At 29.9% G+C, this 20568-nt stretch overlaps 2 protein-coding genes across 5 annotated transcripts; both read left to right on the top strand.

The window, feature by feature from the left end:
• The first annotated feature begins 142 nt into the window (after positions 1 to 142).
• On the top strand, positions 143 to 4682 carry LOC130946807 (uncharacterized). 2 transcript variants are annotated; one of them, XM_057875658.1, is made up of 3 exons: positions 143 to 344; positions 431 to 600; positions 2122 to 4682. In XM_057875658.1, the coding sequence occupies exon 3, from the start codon at positions 2230 to 2232 to the stop codon at positions 4273 to 4275; it is 2046 nt and encodes a 681-aa protein (XP_057731641.1). In that variant the 5' UTR covers positions 143 to 344; positions 431 to 600; positions 2122 to 2229; the 3' UTR covers positions 4276 to 4682. The 2 variants fall into 2 exon arrangements, with proteins under 2 accessions (XP_057731641.1, XP_057731642.1); XM_057875659.1 differs by having other exon boundaries at positions 156 to 344; positions 419 to 600.
• A 6013-nt stretch (positions 4683 to 10695) lies between these two features.
• On the top strand, positions 10696 to 20526 carry LOC130945236 (probable trehalose-phosphate phosphatase C). Of its 3 annotated transcripts, XM_057873966.1 has the most exons (11): positions 10696 to 10815; positions 11373 to 11480; positions 16657 to 16750; positions 17893 to 18102; positions 18194 to 18334; positions 18556 to 18627; positions 18722 to 18847; positions 18952 to 19005; positions 19143 to 19244; positions 19334 to 19552; positions 20125 to 20526. In XM_057873966.1, exons 3-11 carry the CDS (start codon positions 16715 to 16717, stop codon positions 20284 to 20286), a joined length of 1122 nt encoding a protein of 373 aa, XP_057729949.1. In that variant the 5' UTR covers positions 10696 to 10815; positions 11373 to 11480; positions 16657 to 16714; the 3' UTR covers positions 20287 to 20526. The 3 variants fall into 3 exon arrangements, with proteins under 3 accessions (XP_057729949.1, XP_057729947.1, XP_057729948.1); XM_057873964.1 differs by lacking the exon at positions 11373 to 11480; XM_057873965.1 differs by lacking the exon at positions 10696 to 10815 and having other exon boundaries at positions 11250 to 11480.
• The last annotated feature ends 42 nt before the right edge of the window (positions 20527 to 20568 follow it).

Raw genomic sequence — 20568 nt, forward strand, 5'->3', positions numbered from 1 at the left:
AACCATCCCTAAAGACCATGGTTAAAAACTAACCCTAGTTAAGGTTTTTATGGGTCCCAATCATTATAAAAAGGTGTATTTGAGTTAAGAACTAAAGTGAGAATATTAAAAAAAATATATGTGTATATATAAATTGAGAGAAAAAAGAAAAAGAAAGGAAAAATAGAAAAACCTATTACCAGCACAACATTTAGTTCTCCCAATTTGAGTAGTAATTTGGGGCAAAATTAGATTCTCCACAGTTTTCTGAGGGCTTTTGACAGATGGGTCATTGTACATGGTGACCGTCTTCTCAGATTCAAAATTCTTGAAACGTCACTCAAACCCTCTTTTTCTCCAATTAGGTAATTTTACTCTTCCCGTTTCACTTTATCATCTTCACTGCACCGAAAAGCTCACGACTTTACTGTGTTTTGAGCTTGTTCGCCAGATTCGGGGGTTCCTCTAGGGTTTCCAGCTCAACAAGGTAGCTAGCTCAGATTTGCTGAATTCGAAAACTGGGGTTTCGACCGTTGCTGCTACTGATTTTGAAATGCGCGCCCCTGTAGATCCGTGGCGGGATTCATTTCTTCCTTGAATTCAATTCACTGTCTGAACGAGGTTGATTTCCAAACAATTCTAGTTTCGTTGTTTGAAGTTTGAACCTTTTTTTTCGGGCTTGAAGTATTATTGTTAGGACATTTTGGGTATTCTGAATTTCGCACGTTAGTTGGAGTGTTTGTGTTTTTTATTTTATTTTTGGAATATATGGTTCAAATTCTAAAAGTTTTTTTTTTCTGGGTTATTTTTACTGTTATATTTTGTTTAATGATTCAAAGTCGGTGTCTTTCTATTTGTGATCTCTTGGTGCTAGTTGCAGAAGGCATGAAATACAGTATTTATTAATGTGCGCTTCTTAGGATCATTGCGTTGAGCTTAAGTTTACAATTGCATAATTGATTCTTGAAAAGCATTTTACTCACCATAGTTATTAGAATAAGAGAACGTGCTGCTATTATAGTTTGTATGATGATTGGCAGTTTGCAGTTCATTTCAGTGTAGATCTGTTTTCCCCGCTCCCAATTTTTATAGTAAGACATACTTTGGAATATCTTAGTTGAATGCAATATGTCATAATTCATTCATGTTGAAATATTACAGTTTCTGCTGTTTAAACAAGGTATCTGGTTGTTTGATTAGACCTTTTAAACTTTACTAGTGTTAAACCCGTGTGATGCACGGGCTTATATTTCAATTTGACATGTTAAATCGAAAATAATATTTTATAATCATAAATTTTTCGAGTTTAGTATAATTCAAAGTAAAATGCAAATAGAAGAGTTTGAAGTCTATAATATTCTTGAACCATAAAGGGAGACATGAAATGTAACTGTAATAATAGCATGTCAATTTTACACTAAACTTTATATCAAAAGGCTAATAAAAATTTATCGAGAACCTAGTATCTTACTAAATTTCTTAGAAAAGCAATTGGCATATGATATTGTGCTCCCTGTTACACATTTGATTTCAAATCTGAATACGTTTCAGATATTGATATGCTGGCTTTATATTGCCTATGGGTTTTCTACCAAATTAAGGATCTGAACTCCCTGTTATAAAACAAGTTCTAATATATCAATATTGTTCCTGCACATCTGGTTTGTTATAACTTATAATCACGGGGTTGATAAGATGTCATGGCTATATCTGCAAACAGTATGATATGATGCTATGTGCGTTGGGGACGTGTCTTATCATTTCTCCCCAACTTTTCTCCTTTTCTCCTTGTGAATATGTCATTACTTGCTATGTACTTTTCCACTTTTTTCAGTAGATGATTATGTCATTAAATTTGTGTATTCTCTCTCTTTGATGCATCTAATTTTCATTTCATGCTACTGACTGTATGGGTTTACTATATTTTGCAATGCTAGTGACCTAAAAATGTCAAAGAAAATGAAAGTTCCTATTTGAAGTTCTTGCATAATGTCATAAGCCACAACTTTTTTCATAGCTAACTTTTACATCTTTATATGATGCATCCTTTGAAATAGTGTTTTACTTATAAATGTCACTACAAACACCAAAATTTTAGGAACTTCAGTAACATATCTCAGTTTCTTTTCTCTTTGGGATCAGGTGCAAAATTGACGGGTTTTGTCGAGCAAAGGGGGCTTGTTTTAGTATCTGGTGTTTCTGGTTGAATTCTGTCTTTTAGCTTGTGAGGAAACAACATACCAAAAAGTAATGATGGAGTGCAACAGGGATGAGGCAATTAGGGCCAAAGAAATAGCAGAGAGGAAATTTTCTGAAAGGGAATATGTTGGTGCAAAGAAGTTGGCTCTCAAGGCTCTAAATCTCTATCCGGCATTGGAGGATCTTCCCCAGTTTTTGCAAACAATTGAAATTTTTATCTCTGCTGAGAATAAAATTAGTGGAGAAATGGATTGGTATGGTATACTTGGTGTGAGCCCTTTTGCCGACGAAGAGACTGTTAGAAAGCAATACAGGAAGCTGGCTCTCTCTCTCCACCCCGACAAAAACAAGTGTTTAGGTGCAGAGGGTGCATTCAAGCTGGTTTCCGAGGCATGGAGTTTGCTATCAGACAAGACCAAGAGACTAGAATATAACCAAAAGAGGAGTTCAAAAGGTTTTCAACATAACACTTCAAACCATGTTGCATCTCAATCAGATACACCTAGTTCAAATGGTTATTATAATCTCAAGAAGGATAACACGAAAGCTGGAAATAGTAACTCTCGGAGATCTTCATCTTCAGTTCCACCTACCCACAGAAGAGCTGAAACCTTTTGGACTATCTGCAATCGATGCAGGACACATTATGAATATCTGAGGATTTATTTGAATCATACCCTTTTGTGTCCCAATTGCAATGAAGCTTTTGTAGCTGTGGAGAGGGGTCCACCTCCCAATGTCTTTAAGTCACCAAATTGGTCTTCTCGACAACATCCTCAGGGTTCTCGACATCAATCTGGAAGTAATAACTCGAACTATCAGTGGAGTTCTCAATCGAGAATGGCTGGTTTTGGTAGCACAGATGGATCCTCTTCCGTTGCTGCACAAGCTGCTAGTGTTGTGCAACAGGCAAGTGAGAAGGTGAGAAGAGACGGAGCACCATCAATTGCTGAATGGGAGAGGAGTCAACAGTCTAAGAGGAATGATGGTTCTTATTATAATTCAAAGAAGAGGAAGACTGATGATTTTCATGTTAATGGTTATCAAGGATACACGGCAAATCAAGGTCAGGTAAACTTGGAATCCGAAAGGCATTATGGTTTTTCGGGTATGACTGGCGGCAAGCCTTACAGCACAAGAGAATTGTCGATGTATGAATTAAGAAACATGTTGATGGATAAGTCACGGACTGAAATCCGTAAGAAATTACAAGAATGGAAATCAATAGCTGAAGCTAAGATTGCCAATAAGAGACAGAAAAGCCCAGTTACTGGCAAAACCAATGGTAATGGTAATAGGCATGTTGAAGTTGGTTCTTTCAAAGACCCATCTGATGATACAGTTAAGAACGCAGTCTATGTTACAATCAATGTTCCGGACCCTGATTTTCACAACTTTGACTTGGATAGAGCTGAAAATTCTTTTGACGAGGACCAGGTTTGGGCTGCGTATGATGATGATGATGGAATGCCTCGATATTATGCCAAGATTCACAAGGTGATCTCTACAAAGCCATTCAGAATGCGGATCAGTTGGCTTAACTCTCGTAGCAACAGTGAATTGGGCCCCATGGACTGGGTAGGGTCTGGTTTCTACAAAACTCTTGGGGATTTCAGAACCGGCAAGCACGAAATAACCGAATCGCTGAACTCATTCTCACACCAGGTTAAGTGGAGCAAAGGGAACAGAGGAGTTGTCCGAATCTTTCCTGGAAAAGGCGAAGTCTGGGCTCTTTATAGAAACTGGTCTCATGATTGGAATGAACACACCCCGGATGATGTGATACACAAGTATGATATGGTGGAGGTGCTCGAAGATTTCACCGAGGAGCAAGGCGTCATAGTTACCCCCCTTGTCAAGGTTTCTGGTTTCAGGACCGTGTTTAAGAGGCACCCAGACGCCAATCAGCAAAAGAGGATTCCCAAAGAGGAGTTGTTTCGATTCTCACATCAGGTTCCTAACTACTTGCTCACCGGCCAAGAAGCTGACAACGCCCCAAAGGATTGTCGAGAGTTGGATCCAGCTGCCACTCCATTAGACCTTCTTCAGATAGTATCTGGTGATGCCAACAGAGCATCACTAGATAACAATGCTTAGAGAACCTAAGCAAGATGCACAACATAGTTCACATGAAAAAGAGAAATACTGCGTTTCATTGTTTGGGGAGAATTCAAAACCTTGTATAGCAGAAATGTTAAACGAGGAAGGATGACACAGAATAGGGAAGTGGGTGTGACTGATGCTGCAATATAGGCTTTTATTAAAATTGATGATTCATGAAAAAAGAAAATACTACACTTTCTTATGCGACTCTTGTTAATTTTGGAAAGCCTGACCCAGGATAATTTTTATAGTGATGCTTTTTGGTGTTATAATTGTGGATCAAAGTGATCCTCAGGTATTCGGTTTTTTGTTGTATAATTTTTCTTTTTATTATAAGACCCTTTGTTATTGGTAGACTGGTGAATATGTTCATACTCAAATGATGAACGCAGTTGTCAACAGTTCCTCATTCTGTAAGCAAAATGATTTAGACTTAGTTCATATCATTTTATCAGTTCTACTTACATATTCTCTGAAAATTCACTTATTCTTATATGGTTGAAGATGTGTGTTTAAGAGTTAACATGAGCGCCCAATTGATATGAAAAGTTGTTACTTATCCATTGAAGTAGTAAAGACTTTTGGTTGGAGAACTCAATCTCTTAAGAAAGGAAAGCTTAAAGGTTAGTATTCACTATTCAGCACCTCAAAATAAGGAAACATATTCCATTGTTTGCAAACTATATCCTTTAACTTCAAAGATAATTTGAATGTCGGTGTGGTAGAGGATACCAAAATCTTAATGAGGATCCAAATTTCATGAAGAGTAAACTTTATTAACCTCTTTTTTCTCCCCATATTTTCAAGCATGGCAGGTGAACGATTAATCTATCACACATAGGATCTCTCTATTTAAGGATTTATCGTGGTCAATAAATTGCTGGCTCATTGCATGCATGGCGAAATTTAAATTTTAGACATTTGTTTAATCAGATAAATGAGCTAACATTTGACTAATCCAAATCAGTTAGGTTGGGTTCTTTTTTTTATTGTTCAGAGGTTAGCTTGGGTTTTTTTCCTTTCCCAGTTTGGGGTGTTCTCGGGAAACCGCAAAAGTGAACCCGTTTTTCTGTTTTGTTTTTGTCATGACCCTTTTTTTCTGGTTTATTTTCCTTCTTGGATGATACGGGCTTTTATGTTTACTAATGAAAGGGTTCAAAACTGGAAATACTTCTCATTAATATTGGGCCGGATAAAGCCCATTAGTTATTAATCTCCTCTACCGACAAAAAAAAATTGTCGTTTTAGTTATAACTTATAACCTTGGTCCGTTGGTCGTCCACAGCCGGGACTTTGGTTGAGTGTCAATATATAGTACTTTTTAATATGCTGCACCTTGGTTTGAATATTGGCAATGGCCAAGTTATAAATAAAATTCTTAAATGTGTACGTGAGTTTGTGATATCTAAGATTGAGAGTTGTCTAATTCATCTGAATAAAAAAAATATCTTGGTCGTCCTGAATTTCTGTTGTATAATATTTAAGGCAACCGTCCTTTAAATATCTTAATTTCAAATATAATATACAAACGAAATAGAAAATGAAGTAGCTTGGTATTTTGTGAAGACTGAAATAGTGTGACTATTAACCTAGAAATTGTATAGATGGTGTCTCTTCTCCATACACAATCCTGCTAAAGTCATTCGCATGAGACACAGAATCCCACGGGCAGGTCCAATGCCAGAATTTATTATGTGGAAAATCATATGAACACATTGACCATGCACGTAATATTAATGTTAGGGGAAGGTTCATTGAACTTTCTCCATAATAATAATAATGGGTCATATTCAAGGAATTTGGAAGGGAAAATCTAACAATAATTATGTTGCTCCCAAATGAAATCTCAATGCACGACAAAAATCTTAATGATTCTTCTTGTTTACTACGTTGTTCACTGTTTTCCCATCACTAACAAACGTCTAATTAATTATGACCTTATTTTAAACCAATTTTGTGTTTCCATAACAAGAGACCTATCTAGGTATAGGGGTGTTTGGGTAAATAATGTAAACTGTTTAATGAAACTGTTGACTCCATTATGTCCTTCATATGGTTAGTTCAACCATGTGGTTCTTCTAATATATGTTGCATTAGTGCTTAATTGAAACTTTGAGCATATATTATATCACATGGGGTTTTATTTTTCTTTCCCTATTTCTTTATGATTCTTTCTGATTTTTTTTTTGTTCTTTTTCTGAAATTAACTTGATTGGAGTTTGGGGATATGAATGATATTTCACCATCTTTTTAATTTTCTTTGGTACCCTGTGGATTCAAGATTGTCTTAGCTTGGATGTTTTTTTCCCATTTCTAAGTCGTTGTTAGTTTGCATTTGAATGATAGTGTATATATATATATTTTTATTGTGATACTAAATTACCATCTATTCATCTCCAAAGCAAAATAACCTGTTTTTGGATTATTTGGGAGTTGATTTTAAAAAAGATAAAAAAAAAAAGAAAAGAAAAGAAGGCTCGTAATGTAAATCTATCATTTATGTATATATAAGAAGCCTTATGATGTGTTTTGGCTACTTATCAACTATTAACTTACATGTATTTAAAAAAAAAAACAAAAATAGAGTTCCTGAAAAAGGAATAGGCTTAAAATTGAAAAAGAATAGTTATAAATTGAGGGTTAGTGAAAGAGTCAGAGCTTTGAAAATATAAAAGAGAAAATTTACGTGAATATTAATTTTTCAAAAAGAAAATAAACTAAAAACACGCTTCTCTAATTTTTCTTTATATCCTAACGACAGAATTATCTTTTATCATCAGATTTTAATATGGTATCAGAAAAATTTAAAATAATAGCCATAAAAGATCGTGAATGTTGAAAATTGGACGGGGTGGGAGTAGGAATAGGGGATGAATTTTAATCAGAATTAGATTGAGGAAAAAATTGTTAATCATACCGTGAAAGTATGAAATCATAGTGTGGCCAAACCTACCACAAAATTGACATTGTGGTCTTAATGAGAAAGAATTCTGAAATTGTATCCTCTACCATAACTCCTAGCACTCTCTCTTCCTCTTTCTCTTCTTGATTGAAACCCTCTACCAAAACCTCTACCAAATGATGTTTAAGTGAAATTGAATTGTATATGCCCGAGTTCAATTTTTCGAAATCTCTCAAGCATATCTTCATGCCCAAGAAGTAAGGATTCTACTTCCAAAATGGTAATATTATCAGATTTTGACAAAACAAAAGAAAGAAACAAAAAGTAGTCTTCGGTTAGCTCATTAGAGATGGCATCAATGTGCTCATCCACAGTAAGTTCGTGACCAATAGCAACTAAAGCATCTACTACTGTCTGAATCTGTTTGAGAAATTCTGTGGCGGATAATCATGATTTGTTTATGGTTTTAAGTTTGAGTTTTAATTGTTTTACCTAAATCTTGAAAGTGCGAGAGAAATAATCTTAAATGCACAGCCATACTTGATAAGAAAAAGCACAATTAAGCATCTTGTTCTTGATTGATGTTTTCATAGACGAGAGTATCCAAGTCATCAAGTAATGATCTTTGGCTTTCCAGTCTTTGTATGCTGCAGATTCAGTGTTTGTTTGTCTCTCCACCTCCCTTAAAAATTTTGGAGAAATTTTTTTTGGAATTAGATAATCTTCGAGAAAATTTGCGCCAATTTCATGAAGAACCAACTGCAACCATGTCTTGTAAGAGTTCTTATCAAGTTTATCAAGAACAGGTATAGAGTGGAAGGATTTGTTGGTAGAACCGGTAGGCAATGGAATGATTTCAGCCATGAATCCGAACAAACTCTGGCGTTCTGGGAGATGATTCGGTGTTGTGAGGAGGACTTTCTAAAATTTCAGAATGGCATAGCAGAAGCGATAGCCGACCAGCAAAAAGGCAGGACGGAGGTGAACAGAAACGACAACAGCAAGTGAGAAGTGAGGGCACTAGTAAGGGTTGGCGTTTGGCGACCAAGAAAAGTAGATCTTTCACGATTGAGGGGTTTCCAATAATTTCAGACACAAATGGAGTAGATCTTTCACGAGAAGTAGACGATTACATGCTTGAAACCATAGAAGATTGGCTCATGATACTATGCAATCATCTTTCATATGCTGCAGAATCATCTTTCATCGTCAGATTTCAATAGTTTCATTAGGTTGTCTTTGTTTACAATAGGGATACAGAAATATAAAATTATGTTTGGCGGATGAAATATGAATAGAAATATTATGTTTAAAAACACTGAATTAGTGTATCTTGTATTTATTCTGATAGAAAAAATACTGACACATTAATGAGGGACACAATTTATTTCTTTCTTTTATTATTTTTATTAATTTTTTATAATTATATTTTTTTATTACTATATTTTTCTTCCTAAATTTTTTGAACGAAAAAAATAGAATAAATTGGACTTTTATAATTTGTTATAGTTTATCATAAAAAAAATATAAGAACACTAATTTTTGTGTCTCATTCTTAGTGTCTTGTCCTCAATGTCTTACCTTATTTTATTCTCAAGACCAAATACAATCTTAGAGAACCAATTAAAAGTGAAGCTAATTTCAGTCTAACTAGTTAAAAAATAGGTCCAATTATAAAAAAATAACCCTCCATTCTCTTAATTTTTTGAATTTTAAAATTAAAAATAAAAATTGACTTAATTAGCTTATAATATATTAGAGTTGATTTTTTAAACTTTTCAAAGAAATATGTTAACAATTTTTTATTTTATTTAAAAAAATTATAAATATAATGTAGCTAGCTACTCAATATGAAGTTCATTAGAATAATTATTATATGAAGATAATAATTAAAATATGAACTTGTATTATATTAAATTATTTATTCCATACATATTAAATTATTTAATAATTTTTAATTAACTATCATTTTATACAAAGTATTTTAATCGTTTTTATCTCAATCATTATCTGTTTTTCATATCTTAATAGGTTAGTTGTAGTGTGCTCCTTTTTTGTTAAATATTGAAATTTTAAATCTTTTGATATTATTAGTTCAGTACTTGTTTCATAACGTCCTCTTATCAAGTGGAGAGAGAATAGTATTCATATTTACAATTGTAATTATCAAAGTTTAATCAGTAAATAATTTTGTAAAATCATTGAGTTGTTAATAATAGTCAACTAATATTTTTTAAATTTAATTAAATAAACATATTATTATAATTCAGTTTAAGATTTATCTAATATATATAATTATCAAGGCTTATATACACACAAATTATGCTTTGCTTAGTGACTTAGATTTTGGGATTAAATCTACAAGTTCGATTTCATTATGACAATTTACAATGTTTATTTTTTTCTGAATTTAGCTTTTACATTAAATCTTTGAAACAATAACACTTTTTTGAGATTGTTTTGTTGATTGAGATTTATTTTAAAATAAAATTAAAAAAAATTATTATTTCTTCAAATACAATATTTCAACTTTAATTTTAGAAATGCAATTTTTTTAATTAGAGTGAGTTTCTCGAACTCCAACGAATTTCTATAATTTTATAGAATTTGTCACATTCCTTTTCGAATTGTCTCGTACACAGAAATAAGTATATTTAACAAAAAAATTTTAATTATAAACTAAAAAAATCAGTATTTTTCTAAAAAAATACGACTTATTTCTATGTACTCTTGTGTACTCCTAAAAATTAAAGTTAAAAAATCTTATTTAGGAAATTAATTTTTTTATTTTATTTAAAAAAATCCTTTGTTTATTGTTACATTTTCCTCCAAGAATACATTTTTCTGTTATGTTCTTTTCTATTTTTTCTAAATTGATTTGATGTATTTTTTTGCGTTTTGTTGAAAAATCCGTTTCTTTTTTTATACTAATGACTTTTTGTGCTACATGTTATAATCTCTCTCTTCAACGAAATGAAATCTATCTGTATTGAAATAAATGTTTAGAGAAAAATTCAGCATATTTACTTTTAAAAAAGAAATAAATACTAAACAAAAAGGTTACTTCTTTGTGTTCTATAATATTTACATTTAACATGAACATTATTAAAAAACTAATCACTCATACATTGTAACATAATTTCATATTTACCCTTATTAAAATTCTATTTTTCTTATTTCAATGAGATATAATTTATAGAGTTTGACTAAAACAACAATAAATATGAAATGCATAGACTAAAAAAGTAAAAGCCAGCAACATAGAAAAATCAATTAAGAGTAACAAATATTATATTTTCTTTGATAGTCACGGAATATAGTAGAATATCCCCCAAAAAAGAAAAATAAATAAAGGTTTTATAATAGCATGCAAAAATGAAAAGTGGGTGGGCCCACTAATGGCACTTGGCATTCACCCAAACCCCAAAATCTTCTAAACCCTCTTCTCCTCTTTCTTCTTCAACTTCTATAAATAAACCCCTTCTTCTTCTCTATTCCCTCCCCTTTCTCCTCTTCAATTCTCTCTGTTTCTTTCGTTATATCAACGTTTTCTCCTTTTCTTCCTTCAACCGCAAAAGCCAAGGTTTTCTCGCAACACCTGATTAATTTTCATTCCATCACAATTTATCTCAGTAAGTCACGTTATTTTTCTCTTTTATTTTCTCATTATTATGCATATTAGAATGTTAATCAATGAATTTTGCAATGCGATTAATTGTTCTAATTCCAGCTCAATTACTATTTGTTTTCACTTCATTGCGTGTCATTAGCTAAGATTCCATTCTATTTTATTTTATTTTTCCAATAATTTGTCGGTGGAATCATATTCATATCTCGAATCTGGTTTCTTCTTCTTCATCGGTGTTTATTTATTTATTTATTTGTTGTTGTTGGTTTTGATTCCCTCTCAGTCACGTCTCTCATTGTTATTATTGATTTCATTCTACACCTTCACATGCTTTCTCTATTATTGTTTTCATTTTATTTTATTTTTTAATTTCATTCATAATAACCATGGTTTTTTGGGTTTATGGAAAAAAGGAATAAAAAAAAAAAGAAAAAAATATATAAAAGGTAGTTGCGAGAAACGAGAAAAGCAGTTGGAATTAGTTTTTTTTCTTTTCCCTATTTACCGAAACAACTAACCACTCTGACCTTTAACCTCACGCGCTGGCTTCTCGGTGGTCAGCGCGTGTTTCACTTTGATTTTGACCACGCCACTGCAGGCTTCTCCTTGGGCTTTTATTAGGTTGGTGGGCTCTTCTGAACTATATATCTAACACATCACAAAATAATGGTGGGTTCTATTATAGTTAAAATGCTTCTTAAATTATATATTTAACAAATTCTTCCATCTAATAATAGAACTTAGGTGTATTTTTATTTCAAAAATAAAATGACAAAAATTGAATTTTAAATATTTTATAGGCAAAAATTTATATCCAGTTAGATGAAAATTTAATAAGATTAACCAAATTATTTAATTATTTTTAATTATTAATTTTAGGTAAAATTCACTATATCTGAATTTTTATTTATTTTATATCATTATAAGAATTCTCATAACTTAAAAAATAATGCTATAAAATTTATTCATTGATTAATTATAATATAAAAATATAAATGATTGAAAATATTTTAAAAATATACCATGAATTAAATCAATAATTAAAAGTACTAAATAAAATATTTGATGAAAAGTTGCATATAGCTAAGTTTTTATCCATATCGAAAAGAATTATATATGAGTTGTATGTTAGAGGTTAGGAGGATGAAGTAGGAAGGGGCAAAGAGATTAGGTGAAAGGACATGTACCTACATAACGGTTAAAGTTAAGTCATAGTTAGATAGATTGCAAAATGAATAGGACATGTTCTGTTTCTGTTTCTTCTTTAAGTGGATCGCCACCAGTTCTATGCTGACACATACCCTCTTTTACATGCACCTTTCTCTTTCGTGTCTCTTTCTCATAGTCTCCTCTATTCTTCACATACTCAAATACCCTTTTGCTTCTTTTTAAGCTTTTTTTATTTTTTTAATAAATTATAATATCAAATTTATTTTCTGTTTATAGATGCGTCTGTCTCTCTATGTGCAAGCTGCTGTCGGTTTCAAGAGTGTTAAATTAAATATTAATGCTATTAAAAATTTTAATATGGTTTATGAGTTCATGCCCTATAAAAACCGAGGGCTGGATTTTGTTGCTTTTGTTTAATAGCCAATACGGCAGAGTGCAAGAACTCTATTTATATATCTATCTATGTTTTCTTAAAATTATATTTTAGAAAGCACCTGAATCAACGGCAAAAGTTTTTATGCCAATCTCTTATTGCAACTGGGACAAGTCATTGACCGTAGAAATTAATATATGATTACTTGTTAGCATGTATTTATATGCTGCATGCATGCAACTTTTATTCTATACCTACTCACTCACCCCAAGTTTATAGTAAAAATATATAATATAGTTATTTTTTATTTTTTTAATTATGAAGAAATATATATAGGTGTAGACCCTCCATGACAAGATCTCACGTATATATCTAAAGTGTGTCTCTGACCAAAGACATGCATTGGCCCTCTCAAGTTCCAATCAATTGTTTATTCACCTGTCCCTATTTTACTTTTGTTTCACGCCATTAGGGAATCTCTGCTGCAATTTTTTTTCTTCCATTATAGTCAAATTAAATCTCTTCTCTTGTATTTTAAGCCCATACTCTTTTCTTTCCGTTAGTCCATTTTTTAAACTAATTAATTGACTTCCAATTTTTAGGCAATCAAAGTTTGTCATATTTTGTTAAAAATTAGTATACATTTGACATATTTGACATGTAGTTTAAAAATATTTATAATATTTAAAATTCACATAAAGATAAATAATTATTCAAAGCATGTGTATTTATTCATGCAATGTATTAAAAGATAAATATTAGACGATCAATATTTTTGTTTTATTGTTTATTTTTTCTATTAAAAGTATTAATACTTGTTACTTGATATTTGTCATACTAATTAATTCTGTGCTAGTACTAGGACCCTTATTATGAAACAAATTATAAGGTTGATTATTAGAGGAGAAGTACATAATCTTCAACTTTAACAAATCTCATAAGTAGTTTTCATTGGATTTGACCAATTTGTCGTTACTAGTATGTCTTGATTTCTTGATACAACATTCACGTATATACGTGTGAACCTTACAACTCTCAACTTTTTACCTTATCATGCATCAACCGACACGTGAAGAATCTCTTTTGTCTTTCTAAGATTAAATTAAATTAACTAGCATCCATTACATTACTTTACTCGTTAGTCCTATTTTTCGTTTATAAAACTTTCGGCTTCATGAATAAAAAGTCAAAAGTCCTTTTTCACTTGGCGTAACTTCAACCGCCTTTTTCTTTTCTTCATTTTTTTTCCTTCTTTTTCTTTTTAAGTGATAAAAAGTATAAGTGAGTTTTTCGTTACATAGGATACACGTGTACTCTTGTTGCGTGGCATTTGTCTTATTCTTCATTCTTTTACTTTAATTTTTAGTCTTTTTTTACTCTTGTAATGATATTCTCTTCTTTTTATTATTTTTTTATTTATTCATTTTCCTCTTTATATAAAGGTTATTCACGAACTTGAGTTCACCTACCTTGCTCAACATAGTTTGTCCTGTTTTTGTCAATTGTCAACCAGCATGTTTTGTTTCTTCTTGTATCTATGGGTACAAGTCATGCTTCATACGATAAAAAGTAATAAAAAAATGTTTTATCTTTTTGTGCATTATATACTATAAAAAAGTCAAATATTTTTCTAGACACAATAATATATGTTTTTTTTTATATAGTAATTATTGTACATAAAAAATTAAATGTCTAGTAACGTGACATATCAATGAAAAAATGTAGCTAGTACACACACTTTAGATATAGCCTAGCTATATATACTTAATTTAATTATTAGTATTATTACTATTACTTTTGTTTGTCTAGTGAGTAGTGACCCTTTTGTCTCAGTTATGAGTAAGGCTAAATATTTGTTTATTGAATGGCAGGTAGAACATATATATTATTTTCAGTGGAAATCCTTTTACACTCGTTTGATCTGGGTTGATCTATAAGGAACATACAATTTTTTGTGGCTTTAATTTCACTATTATTATGTATGTATGTCAGTATCTGCACTCCAATAAGTAGGTCAGCACATATTTGCTGTAGTTTCACATGGCACAGCTAGCATTATTCCTCATAAATCATAATAATGCTCTTTATTTATTTATTTAATCTCTATTATTTTAGTGAAAGCTATTTAGCTATCTACTAGTATATGCATCTTTCTAGCCATGCATGACCAGTTTATGGCTCTGTATTATTTATTATCAAGTTACATCATGATGTTAATTAACCATTTCAATTACCATGCATAGAATTTAGTAGTTTGTACTTGTATAGTAAGAGTAATAGTAATTCAGTACTAGTAGTAGAAGTAGTATACTTATGGTAAGAAAAATAATTGAATAGAAGAACAAAAAAGGTATAATTATTGTTGAAACTATTGATCTCATAATGAAATCCACTAGCAAATATAATAATATATATAGCATATCCAACTCATAATGTTTTGTCATGTTAATATAATTCATTATAGGTTGGCCATATCCAAAGATTTGAATAGTTGGTAGTTAGTTAGATTATTTAATTATATAGAGAGAATATTGTGATTAGTGATTAGAGATTTATCTTCAATAAAAAGGATATTTTAGAAATTAGTTGGAGGAAAAAAATAAAATGGATTCAGTTGGAAGGTAGTCGTTGGGATTAAAGTGGTAGTTAAGTGGAGCCAAAAAAAAAAGAAGAAGAAAGTTAAAAAAAAAAAGCCTAACCAACATATAGGTTAGCAAGGGTTAGATATAGGCTTTGGTTGAAGAACTTTAATTATGTTTTTTAAGCTTGTGTCACTCTCATCTGAGTCAGAATCGACTAATTTCCATTCTTTTGCGACAGTGGTCTTACAAACTTTGCCATTGTGTTCAGACAAAGTTGTCAAAATCTAAGATGTTTCAATAATGTACTTATTACTATTATCTTTTGTTTTTCTTCTTGTTTCTTCTTGTTTTTCTTTTTAAACCGGCAAAAATCTTCATGTGGAAAATGACCTTCATTTGGGTTTGCATACTTTATTCCTTAATTGCTTGGCCCACTGGAAAATAATATTATTTGTTAGGTTATGGTTTTGAAAGCGAAAACACAGCATTTCCCTATATTATAATTGTTGTTCGAAATTGATGGGTGCAACTTATTTTCATATTAACTATATGATTTTGATTGATAATTATTTCCTTGTAAGTATACTATTATGTATTATCATATTAAGTCTTTTATGCTAAAATAGAATTTAAATTTTTGACACTTAATTAAGTAGATAAGTGAGTTAATGTTGATGAAAGTTATTTTTATATCAAACATTTTAACTATTTTTTTATGGATACAGTGCCAACGAAATAAAGTCAATCTTTAAGAGCATGCTAAATGGATTGGGGGTATCTACTTGGTGGACTACTATTTTAGTATGTAAAGAATTGCGTAATATTTGACTAAAATTTTTATATTATTCTCCGATAAATAATATTATGAAACTCTAATTTACTTTGGTGGTTTAATCATATATGTCTCGTAAAACAAACAAAATATAAATTTTGTATTCTATACTAGTGACTGATTTTGGTGGTTAATTTTAGTGTACACGTCGCTTAGAAAATACCCCTCATCCATAAGGTTACATTTGAATCTGTCTAACACTCAACTTTTTAATTGAGGTGACAAGAAATAAAACAAATAAATAACAATCATGAGACTTATATTATATTACAAATACTAGTTATTTGGGTAGCTTAAACATCATATTTTAAGTTCAATTCTTAAAAACATTTATTAAGTATGATTAAGATTACGCTTAATAATAATAATAATAATAATAATAATAATAATAATAATAATAATAATAAAATGGCAGTGGTTTCCTTTATTATTTTACTACCTATTTACATATTTCATTGAAAAAAAATTTACAAAGTTACAACAAGTGGGAAATAAGTGCAAAAGAGAGAAGTTTTTTGGTAACTTTCTATTCCTATTCACTAGAGAGAGTGTTTTAGATTTTTTTTCATTTTTTTTTGTCTAAAAACTCCTTTACATCTTATCTATTTTATTTCACTCTCAGTGGGACTCAATTGTAATTAGATTTGAAGTCCATGATCAATTACAGGCCCAAAAACCGACTTCTTCCATATTATTATTATTTGAACAAAAACATTGGATAAGTAGAGTACATAGAGTCATTAGTCAAATAAATATAATTTAATAAAATAAATAGAGTACATAGAGTACATATTATTATTATTATTTCTTCCAGTTGATTAAACAATTGGTAAAATTTCAGTTAATATTGCCGAATTAAATAATTTACTATTGGTTTTTTTTATTCAGGAAATTAGTAGTGTTTAAAGGAGTGGAAAGGAATTGCACTTCCCAATTCCAATTGAACATGAACTATATGTTTATTCTCATTGCCACTTTCAAGGTAATACACTTATTTTCTAGTTTCTATTACTTATATAATTCCACACAAAGATACAACAAAAATAAAGGTAAACATTTATTCTTGAGGTGAAGTTATTAGTTAATAACTATTAAATGATTTGATATATTTTATTAAATTATTATTTAATAATTTTTAATTATTAATTTTATATAAAAATAATTGTATGTAAATATTTATCTAAAATAAAATTAATGAATGTATTCGTGTAATGGATGAAAAATATTTATTTATTTATATTTATATTTGAAACATATTTTTAAAATAAATTATTCATAAATGTATTTAACGTATATAAAACAATCTCATATTTTTTTGTTATTTATATTGATATCAAACTATTTATAAAATAAAAAAGTACAAAGTACTTAGATTTAATAAAAAAATTTGTAGCACGCAATAAACAAATATTAAAGTGAATTTTATATATATTTATTAAATATTGTCAAAATAATAAAATAATAAATATTAATTTAAGTAGTAAAAAAATCAACTTAATTATTTAAAGTTATGATATATAACGTTGAATTATTGACAAATCTCATTAATTAATCAGTAATTGTTAATAAAGTTTATAATTATTAAAAAGATACGACATAAATATTATAATTATTGACATATTTCATTATATATAATTAATTATTAAAAATTAATAAATCTAATCATTAATACAAAATACATGCAAGTACACCAGCACTAGAAGGGCCTATGCCACAATGTTTGGAGGCAAAATAAATTTATTGTAAAATAATATAATGATAATAATTTTATATTAATTATATCTCTAATATAATTATATATTGTGATTAGTTCTTCTATTAAATAGATCAAGTAATGTTACGTGTATATTAAAATTAGTCACTAAAGTCAGTTATTAAATACATATTAGAATATAAATACACATTAAAAAAAATTAAATTATATATAAATACATTAGTAGTTGATTTTAGTGTACAAATAATATTTTTAAAATAGATCTATGAAAAAAATTCATTCTGAAATTTGCACAAAAATTTGTCACACATTAAATTCTCAATCTCACTATTTCTTTTCAATCCTTCAATTGTAATTAATTTTTTCATTCTTGTTAAAAAATATTAATTATATCGATTTTGATTTAACAGATTATAAAGACGAAGATAACGAAATTACAAGAGGCAATGGGAGTTCCAACATCACACAGCACTAAAAGGATAACACAACCTATTTTCAAAGTAAAAGAAGACGCATCATTAACAGATTCTAACGAACGCACTCTAATTCGTCGAAGGATTCTCATGGATTCCAATAATAATGACACTTGTTCCTTCTCCTTACCCTACGATTCATGGATGGTAAGTGCCAACTTATTAAACAAACTATATCTATTAACAAATATATAATGAATCAAACTTATTAATAGAAGTTTGCATGATTAATGATTAGGTCAAGCACCCTTCAGCATTGCACTCATTTGATAGATTGATGAACTCAGCAATGGGGAAGAGGATCATCGTTTTCCTAGACTATGATGGCACCTTATCACCAATTGTCAATGACCCTGATCGAGCTTTCATGTCTGATGAGGTAATTAATTACTTAATTACTTGACTAATTAATCAAAAATTTAATTTTAATGCACTGTCATTAATTTTATATGTGCATTCAATTATATAATAATACGTAAATGATCATCTAAAAAACAGATGTAATTACACAATTGTATAAAACATTTTACACTATCCGTACATCAAAATTAACTCATTAATTAATTACAAAAACCTTATAATATTAATTGTGTATGACAGATGCGTGCTGCAGTCCGTGAAGTTGCTACTTATTTTCCAACAGCAATAATCAGTGGAAGAAGCAGAGAAAAGGTTATAAATAAAATTTTAATTTTAGTATATATCATTTTCTAATTTCTTTTCTTTTTTTTTACTATTTAGTTAAATAATTGTTATATTTATTTAGGTAAAAGATTTTGTGAAGTTAAATAATTTATATTATGCTGGGAGCCATGGAATGGACATAATGGCACCATTAATGGCAATTGGATCTTCTAATGCTAAGCATTGTGACATGAACCTTAACACAAAAGTGAGTAACACTTTCAGATTCTTGAACCCTTTTTGCAATTTAGTTTTCAAAGATACCAATAATAATAATAATAATAATATTAATGTATATTATTTTAATTTTAGGGCAATGGAGTGCCCTTTCAACCCGCCAAGAAGTTTTTGCCGGCAATTCAGCAGGTCAGCAAATAAAATAAAATAGTTTATTGTAATAAAAAAAACTCCTAATATTATAATTGAATCATATATAGTATTGGTCAAAGTCAAAGATTTTCAACACTTGATTAATTAGTGTATGATTGTTATTATTGAAACAGATAGTTAGAAGATTAGAGAATGAAGTAAAGGATATAAAAGGTGCAAGGGTAGAGGACAATGGATTCTGCCTCTCTGTACATTTTCGACAAGTTCAAGAACAGGTAACCATTAATTAATTGCTATAATTATTTTTTCCTAATTATTGATTAACAATAACAAGCAACTAATTAAGCTATGTTTAATTATTCAGGATTATGGTGTTTTGGAGAAGAAAGTGAAATGTGTGCTTGAAGAGAATCCACAATTTCGGTTAACTGAGGGTAAAAAGGTCTTGGAAATAAGACCATCCATAGAATGGAACAAAGGCAATGCTGTTGAGTATTTTCTTGACACTTTAGGCTTAAATTCTTCTACCAATATCCTTCCTCTCTATATTGGAGATGATCGAACTGATGAAGATGCTTTTAAGGTAATTACCAACTTATCAATCTCACATTTTATTACTTTAATTTCTAGTATATTTTTATCTCAATACAAGATCTAAATATATTGATTAAAAAATATTATATACTAACATATAATAGTGGCATAAATCAAACTATACATGTTTTGCATGTTTACAAAACACTTATTAATGAATAATAAATACAGCACAAGTCGGTTAAATACTCTATGAGTATGTAATAATTTGTGAAATTTTTTTGTTTTCTTAGAGCAAATAAATGGTGTTTGACCAACAAATATTATTATTTTGAATCAGCGTTTGGCCAACAATAATTTATACATTTACAGGGGTTTGCATGAAAAAAACACATAATTTGCATACATGAGTCAACACAGTCTACATTCATATTTACTAGAGTTTGCACACATGAATCAGTAAAATTTATTTGTTGACGATAATTTAGTATTGAGAAAGTTTAGGAGCAGCACTTTTATTTGTTTTGCTAGTCAATTACTGATCAAAATTACTAAAACCAGCTGGTTCTCAAGACTTTCTGATGATAAGATATATATGGTAACAAGAGGCTTGTTATGCAGGTAATAAAGAGAAGAGGTCAAGGGTATCCAATTCTAGTGTCTTCAATTCCAAGAGAAACAAATGCTTTCTACTCTTTGCGTGACCCATCAGAAGTACTAATCTTCTTGACAAAGCTTGCAAAATGGATGAAAAGCTCATCTATCCCAAAACCATGCCCTTAAGTTTTCATTAAAGGGCACAAATTAAAATAGGTTCATCATCATCATCACAAAGTGAAGAAGATTTTTGGCACTCCACATATATAGTTATTTCCCACAATGGATTTTGGTGAATGTGGGATATAACTATCATAATTATTTAATTCCCTTTTCAGTATAGTACTTGGGTTTGTACAATATAAGCCTTGTATATTTCCCATGTTGTAAATAGGTTTCATGAAAGATAAACTTGCTCATCTAAAATATATATAGTCTCAAAATAACAATTTTATAAATGTTGTATAT

This window comes from Arachis stenosperma, chromosome 8, assembly GCF_014773155.1.
Source record: "Arachis stenosperma cultivar V10309 chromosome 8, arast.V10309.gnm1.PFL2, whole genome shotgun sequence".
Taxonomy (NCBI): domain Eukaryota; kingdom Viridiplantae; phylum Streptophyta; class Magnoliopsida; order Fabales; family Fabaceae; genus Arachis; species Arachis stenosperma.